This window comes from Phyllobates terribilis, unplaced genomic scaffold (genome assembly GCF_046119375.1).
Source record: "Phyllobates terribilis strain yellow unplaced genomic scaffold, ASM4611937v1 Scaffold_402__1_contigs__length_1722832, whole genome shotgun sequence".
In the NCBI taxonomy this organism is placed as follows: domain Eukaryota; kingdom Metazoa; phylum Chordata; class Amphibia; order Anura; family Dendrobatidae; genus Phyllobates; species Phyllobates terribilis.
In genome coordinates, this window is record NW_027363162.1 from 122,138 (window position 1) to 130,378 (window position 8,241).

Consider the following 8,241-nt stretch of genomic DNA (forward strand, 5'->3'; position numbering starts at 1 on the left):
AACTCCACTCGCAAAGAACTTCCTGACGCTGGCATTCTTCATTGCATGCACTGCTGCGCTCACTTTAAGGATGAATTAAATGGCGGCTTGCAAAATGGGGCCGGGGCAGGAGGAAATGAAATTGCAGGCCATAAACAGCCCGTGAGTCAGTAGTTCCCCACCCCAGCAGTAAATTATCAATGATTTTTTGGGAATATCCCTTTAAATTGTAAACCATGGTTTATAATACTCACCTCCAGGGAAATTGCATCCTATGCCAACAACTGCTATGTGATCTTCTGCCTCCTCCATCCTGATCCTTGAGTTCTAAAAAAAAAAAATAGATAGAAGCACGGGTCTTATGATGGAAAGCAATTACTATTTCTACCATTTTGCTGAACAGATTTTTTTCGTATCTAAGTTGATAAATGTTAGTGCAATGCATCGTTTCAAGAAATTCTTAGAAAAATAAGTTCTGCTTTTATGCTAACATTGTACACTTTTTTAGTTCCCACTGTCAAAAGGTATGTTTAATTTAAATTGTCCTTGCGCTGAAAGTATATTATTGGATATAATAATACTCACATACTAATGTGTATTTGTACCATACTTTAAGTGAATATCCACTTTTTATCACATTAACATTTCTAGGGCTTAATTTTTTTGCTAAGGTTTTTTTTTCTGATATTGAGTTTCAAGTCTTGTTCATGTAGATATAAGGTTAAAAAATTATTAAAGATTTGCTATTATTTTTTACATGTTATTTTTCTCTTAATTGCAAGTAAATTGGTGAGGATCTGGGTTGTTGAGATACTCACTGATTGCTGAAAAATCCCCCAAGAAGTGCACAGCTCAGGAGCGCACAACTTTTGGCACATACTGTATTTTTCAGACTATAAGATGCACTTTTTTCCTCCAAAATTTTGGAGAAAAGTGGGGGGTGCGTCTTATAGTCCGATATACATAAATACAGTGGTTGTTAGTGGTAGGCAGGGCTGGCGTCAGTACCCGGGCAAGTGCCGAGGCCCTGAATATCCTGCATGGGGCATTATATGGGGGGGAGTGACATCCTGCATGGGGCATTATAAGAGGGGGGGTGACATCCTGTATGGGGTATTATAAGGAGGGGTGACATCCTGCATGGGGCATTATAAGGGGGGGTAACATCCTGCATGGGACATTATAAGGGGGGGTGACATAATGCATGCGGCATAATAAGGGGGGTGACATCCTGCATGGGGCATTATAAGGGGGGAACGGCCTGAGTGGGACATTATAAGGGGGGGAACAGCCTGCATGAGGCATTATGTGGGGGGAGCAGCCTCCATTTGGAGCGTTTTATGGGGGCCAGTATCCTGTATGGATCATTTTATGGGGGCCAGTATTCTGTATGGAGCGATTCGCCGGTTTCTGAGCTATTGTGGAATTTACAATAGATATCGGTCATGTAATGTAAGTGAAATCTTCGGCATTGTACTATATATATATATTTCTCTGCGGTATCTGTGCATCATGAATCGTGGTATGTGTTAAAGGGGCCCACTGAGACTCTTTCGCCCAGGGCCCACAAAAACCTGGAGCCGGTCCTGGTGGTGGTGGGTGTGGGGGAAGCTATATCAGTGGTGAAGCGGGGCACAGGAGGAAGCAGCCACCTGCTGCAGTCTATACTGTGTCTGCTACTAAAGAAAATGAATATTTAGTGCTCCCCACGCCCATGGGAGTGGGAAGCAGTGAATATTCATTTTCCTTAATAGTTGGCACACTGTGCCTGCAGTTGGGCTCCTGGTATGTATGGCACCCTTCATCCCTGTATGTATGCCCCCCCTCATCCCTGTATGTATGGTCCCCCTCATCCTGGTATGCTTGGCACCCCCTGATCCCATCGCGCTGCACAGAAAAAAAATAAACAATTATATTCCCCTCCTCTCTCCTCCAGCGCTGTGTCCCGCTCTGTGCCGGAATAGTCACTGCTCTCCACGCCGGGACTGTGTTCGTGGGGAGCAGTGACCATTCATTCTCCCTAATAGCTCGCACACTGTAGCCGCAGTGCGGCTCCTGCTGCGCTTGGCTGTCAGCGTGCCTGCTATTAAAGACCATGAATATTCACTACTCCCATGGATGTGGTGAATATTCATGGTCTTTAATAGCGGGCACACTGACAGAGCACAGCAGGAGCCGCGCTGTGGCTACAGTGTGTGCGCTATTAGGGAGAATGAATAGTCACTGCTCCCCACGAACGCAGTCCCGGCATGAGGAGCAGTGACTATTCTAGCACAGAGTGGAACACAGTGTTGGAGGAGAGAGGAGGTGAGTATAATTGTTTATTTTTTTATGTGCAGCGCAACGGGGATCAGGGGGTGCCAAGCATTCCAGGATGAGGGGGGCCATACATACAGGGATGAAGGGGGCCATACATACAGAGATGAGGGGGGCCATACATGCAGGGATGAGGCATGAGGGGGGTCAAACATAAGGGATGAAGGGTTCCATACATACCAGGATGAGGGAGGCCATACATACAGGGATGAAGGGTGCTATACATACCAGGAAGAGGAATGAAGGTGCCATACATACCAAGAAGAGGGACGAAGGTGCCATACATACCAGGATGGTTGTAAGGGGGGCATACATACCAGGATGAAGGGTGCCATACATACCAGGAAGAGGGATGAGGGGGGTCATGCATACCAGGAAGGGGGATTGGGGTGCCATGCATATCAGGATGGGAATGAGGGCCACGTATAAAAGGAAGGAGGGGGCCATATATACAATGATGGGGGATAGTAACATAATTGGGGGACATTACCCATATAAGCAGACCCCCTCCCCCTTAACAGGGCATCATGACCACATTTTTTGCTTACATTTTTTTTTCTATTTTCCGCCTCTAAACCTAGGTGCGTCTTATAGTCCGAAAAATACGGTACATAGTGTAGTATGGATGCAGTAGAAAGATTAGGCTGTCTAGTGTATCTGTAACCCGCTCTGTGTGTGCATTGAAGCACGAGCTGTGCGTTTCTGACTCCAAAGCTGATCACCTTTCTAGGCGTTTTTGAGCACTTGTTGTGGGTTTCATGACCCCGACCCCCACCAATCTACTTGCAATAAAGAAATCAACTTCATATAAATAAGAGCAAATGACGCACCCCCTGGGCCATATTCTTTAGGGGAATACCCGGAGCTGGATCAGATGGGAGTTGTAGTCTTCTAAGTGGCTATGACCCGGTCCGTGCCCAGGGTGTCAAACTCAGTTGTATGTGGCAGTCCTACAGATGTTATTAAGTTCTTAATGTCGACTACGCCACCCGTTGTATTGCGGTCACTATGGCCGCCGCTGCAGCAGGGTCCGCTGAGGCTGATGGTATTGGTGCAGCTTTTGATAGTATAACCCCCAACGGGTGGGGTATAGCCTCAGGGGGTCAGGTGCAGAGGATGGGGGTTGTGGTGGTGCAGCATGGATGTTAAATGAAGACAGAGTCGGGTTGTGCAGTTTAGGGTATTTACTCACTGCTGATGTTCCGGTCACTCCAGCTTCAAGTGACCACCCGAGCCGTGCTGCGTCCACCAGGTCCTGGATTCAGCAAACCCCCAAACAAGTCCGGAGCGTGACCCTGAGCTCTCCTTCTGTCCTTTCCTCTGGCCGTCCCCACTAGTGATCCACCTAGGTCCAGCTCCCTCGGGCCTTCTGTTGGGACACCCTTGGCCTTGGGTTCCCTGACCCTCCACGTGGTATGCCTTCGGGGTGGATGTGGTGGGTGGCCGTGGCAGACGCTGCCCACGGCCTCCGGTCTCTGGCTAGGGTGTGCTTTTGCTCCCACCAGTTTGGGATCCGGTACCCTATTGCCGACTCTTCACCCGGGGATTGAATTTGGGTTCTCAGAGTCCTTTCTTTGCTCTCTCTGGGTCTTTCCTTCTCTGCTCCACTCTCTCTCTCCCTGGGGCTTCTCTGCTCCTCTTCCTCTGCTCTGCTCTGACAGACTGACCCTGTTCTTTGATGGTGCCCACCTTATATACACCCTCTATGTGTGAGCTCAGGCGACCAGCACCCAATGAGCTCCTATCTTTACCCAGGCTGCTCCCCCTATCTGCCCCTACACTACTTGGGATGTACCACCCCCCTCCCACTCCAGCCAGGAACAGACTCGGTCGTACCTGCACATTTCTAAGTGGGAGTACCGTCGGTCTGCTCCTCGGAAATGGGATGTGTGTAGTGCATGCAGCCTACCGAGCTCAGGTCCACACTCCATCCTTACCCGGGAGTGGAATATCACACCTCTGGGTTGAGGTGCAATACCCCTGTAGCAGCCGAATCCTCAGGGTGCTACACAAACGTTGAATTACTTTTTAAAGATAGAAAAAATTGTTTCAGCTGCCACTAGTGGGAGCTTATGAGCTTATTTTATACTGTGTCACCTCTGCTTTCAATATCAACATCCTATTCAAGAAAGTATGCCAGGGATTATTATGGCTATTCAACCCAGAAATGCATTTAAAAAAGATAGTGCCATTAATTCCACAGCACTTTACAGACATCATCATCACTGTCCCCATTGGGGCTCACAACCTAAATTCCCTATCAGTATGTCTTTGGAGTGTGGGAGTAAACCAGAGAACCCAGAGGAAACCCACGCAAACACGGGGAGAAGATCCTTGCAGATGTTGTGCTTGGTGGGATTTAAATCCAGGATCCCAGCGCTACAAGGCTGCAGTGCTAACCACTGCGCCACCACGCGGCCCTATATGTATATTTTAATTCTTTCCCATTTCCAGGTTCCCTAGTACTGTAATTTATAACATTGTTGTTATATTAGTGTGAAAACTACAATGCTAGAATTGCTGTTTATAAAAAAAAACAGAATATAAAGCAAGAAAATAATTAAGCATACTTCAAAATGGTATCAATGAAAATCTCAAATGATCTCTCAAATAACAAGTCCTCAAAGATTGAAAAGTCTCAAAATATGGCAACACAAAACCAAATGATATTTAAATGTAACTAGAAGTTCTTGGGCAAAAGAATTAAAGCTAAAAATATATATAAATGTGCTATTACCACAATCATACTAACCTGAAGTATAAAGTTATAATATCACTTATGCAAAGTGAACTCCTAAAAAATTGCACAATTGCCTTTCCATTCCTTCCTCCCCCCAAAAAGAACGATAATAGTTTTCCAACACAAGCTTACTACAAAATAATATCATTAAAAAATACACCTTGTACTTGCTACAACAGAAAAATTGAACAGCTATGATTCATGGAACACATTAATTAAAAAAAAAATTGCTGTGTCCTTAAAGGCCAAAATAGTTGCCCCTGAAGGGGTATAGATGTAGCCAGTAATATTTGCAGTGATGGACCAAAAAGAGGAATCATGATCAAGGAATTGATGCACAAAGTGCACTAGAGAGCTGCCTTTACTATGCAAGAATTAATCTATATTTATATAGCATAAAAATATCTTTAGCATAGGAACAGATCTTTATTTCTAAAAAAAACAGATTCAAAGTGTCATGCAACTTACTATTATTAAAATTATAAAACAATAAAAAATAGATTATCTTAACTTCCAGTAACTAATGTTTTTGCTAGAACTAGTTAAAAAGGTCATGTTTAACGTCAGTACACTTTTATTATTATGCGCATGTAAATTTCCAAATCAAATTATCGGTGTTATGGTACAACCTTTGTAAGAGAGACTTCAACAGCAAAAAAAACAGTACTCGGAATACTTACGTGCCTGGGATATTCAGTGAGTGAAAGTAAAACTAATGGGATTCCCTAATTTTGTACTTGCAATCCACCAGCCCATCCTTATTTTTGATAACTTGGGTTTTCTTACAAAAAGTACTGGCTGTGATAAAACATTTCAAAGTGCTGAGAGATAGATTTATATGACTTAATCTAGAAATGGAAAATGTCAAGTAGGGATGAGTATAACTTTGCCTTGTCTACGAATTAGCAAATATTGTTTTGTTTAATGATTCTGACTTCTTTGTTGGATTATAAACAGACTCCTGGACGTTCATTCTATTCTTTCATCACAGTCTTTTATTTCATAACCTTTTGACACGCTTCATCAAATATTAATGCGTTTTCATTACCACTAATCCTTCCTTTTACTTGGTGTACACAGTATTTTTAAGTTTCTAGAAGGATTTGTCACATATAGTTGCTTAGCTTTTTTACAGTCATTCATTTTCAGATGTTCTGGAGAGCTTACATTTTTACAGTGTGGTTGGAAATTACTTACAGTGCCTACAAGTAGTATTCAACCCCCTGCAGATTTAGCTGGTTTGATAAGATGCAAATAAGTTAGAGCCTTCAAACTGCAAACGAGAGTAGGTTTTATGAACAGAAGCATAAATCTTACAAACCAAAAAGTTATGTTGCTCAGTTGAATTTTATTAAATTTTAAACATAAAAGTGTGGGTCAATTATTATACAACCCCTATGTTTAATATTTTGTGGAATAACCCTTGTTTGCAATTACAGCTAATAATCGTCTTTTATAAGACCTGATCAGGCCGGCACAGGTCTGTGGAGTTATCTTGGCCCACTCCTCCATGCAGATCTTCTCCAAGTTATCTAGGTTCTTTGGGTGTCTCATGTGGACTTTATTCTTGAGCTCCTTCCACAAGTTTTCAATTGGGTTAAGGTCAGGAGACTGACTAGGCCACTCCAACACCTTGACTTTTTCCCTATTGAACCAGGCCTTGGTTTTCTTGGCTGTGTGCTTTGGGTCGTTGTCTTGTTGGAAGATGAAATTACGACCCATCTTAAGATCCTTGATGGAGGAGCGGAGGTTCTTGGCCAAAATCTCCAGGTAGGCCGTGCTATCCATCTTCCCATGGATGCGGACCAGATGGCCAGGCCCCTTGGCAGAGAAACAGCCCCACAGCATGATGCTGCCACCACCATGCTTGACTGTAGGGATGGTATTCTTGGGGTCGTATGCAGTGCCATCCAGTCTCCAAACGTCACGTGTGTGGTTGGCACCAAAGATCTCGATCTTGGTCTCATCAGACCATAGAACCTTGAACCAGTCTGTCTCAGAGTCCTCCAAGTGATCATGAGCAAACTGTAGACGAGCCTTGACATGACGCTTTGAAAGTAAAGGTACCTTACGGGCTCGTCTGGAACGGAGACCATTGCGGTGGAGTACGTTACTTATGGTATTGACTGAAACCAATGTCCCCACGGCCATGAGATCTTCCCAGAGCTCCTTCCTTGTTGTCCTTGGGTTAGCCTTGACTCTTCGGACAAGCCTGGCCTCGGCACGGGAGGACACTTTCAAAGGCTGTCCTGGCCGTGGAAGGCTAACAGTAGTTCCATAAGCCTTCCACTTACGGATGATGCTCCCAACAGTGGAGACAGGTAGGCCCAACTCCTTGGAAAGGGTTTTGTACCCCTTGCCAGCCTTGTGACCCTCCACGATCTTGTCTCTGATGGCCTTGGAATGCTCCTTTGTCTTTCCCATGTTGACCATGTCTGAGTGCTGTTCACAAGTTTGGGGAGGGTCTTAAATAGTCAGAAAAGGCTGGCAAAAGAGATCTTTAATCCACACATGTGAAGCTCATTATTCTTGGTGCCTGAACTACTTCTTAATACTTTAGGGGGACCAAACAGAATTCTTGTGGTTTGAGGGGTTGAATAATAAATGACACTCTGAATTAACTTTTTACGTTTTAAAAAAACAAAAAACAAAAAAACAAAAACAATATTTGCTGCAGTGCATTTCCCACTTCCAGGCTGATCTACAGTACAAATGTCACAATGCCAAGTTAATTCCGCATGTGTCAACCAGCTAAATCTGCAGGGGGTTGAATACTACTTGTAGGCACTGTATGTGATTCACATTGGTCTCTGTTTAGGAAACTGCCATTTTAAAGCTCTGTTCACATTTGATTCATGGCTTTTTCTTACAAAAAAAGTTACCATGCAGTGCCCGTTCTATCATATAACTGATGCCAACAGCATCGGAAAGACCCCATTTAAAGGGCATCCATGAGTAGGATCAAGTCTCCTAAGCCATCTATTTGGGTATGTAAGGTATATAAAGTTGAACCAAACCTTGATGTTTGTAATCTGATGATACAGGGACGGACATACCGCCGGTGCAGTCAGTGCAACTGCATCGGGGCCCGGGGATGCAGGGGGACCCTTGCCCGGTGGCTAATACTGAGGGCAATCTGGCCAGTTTCTCAGACCCCCAGGCTCCGGGGGGGGGCCCATGGCCAGATTGCCCTCATTATACACGGC

General features: G+C 44.5%; 1 protein-coding gene across 7 annotated transcripts in view; it reads right to left on the reverse strand.

The window, feature by feature from the left end:
- The window catches only part of LOC141225085 (mycolipanoate synthase-like), a 115,204-nt gene extending 109,322 nt beyond the window's left edge, over nt 1-5,882 (reverse strand). For 2 of the 7 annotated variants that reach the window (XM_073667009.1, XM_073667010.1), the window contains exons 1-2: nt 5,716-5,882; nt 234-306 (exon numbers count right to left, since the gene is read on the reverse strand). Coding sequence is in view for 3 of the 7 variants with exons in the window: in XM_073667005.1 (XP_073523106.1) it covers nt 234-306; nt 3,126-3,137 (85 nt within the window). In the remaining 4 variants the exon portion in view is untranslated. The other 5 variants (XM_073667008.1, XM_073667011.1, XM_073667005.1 and 2 more) reach the window with 3 other exon arrangements.
- Nucleotides 5,883-8,241: the final 2,359 nt, after the last annotated feature.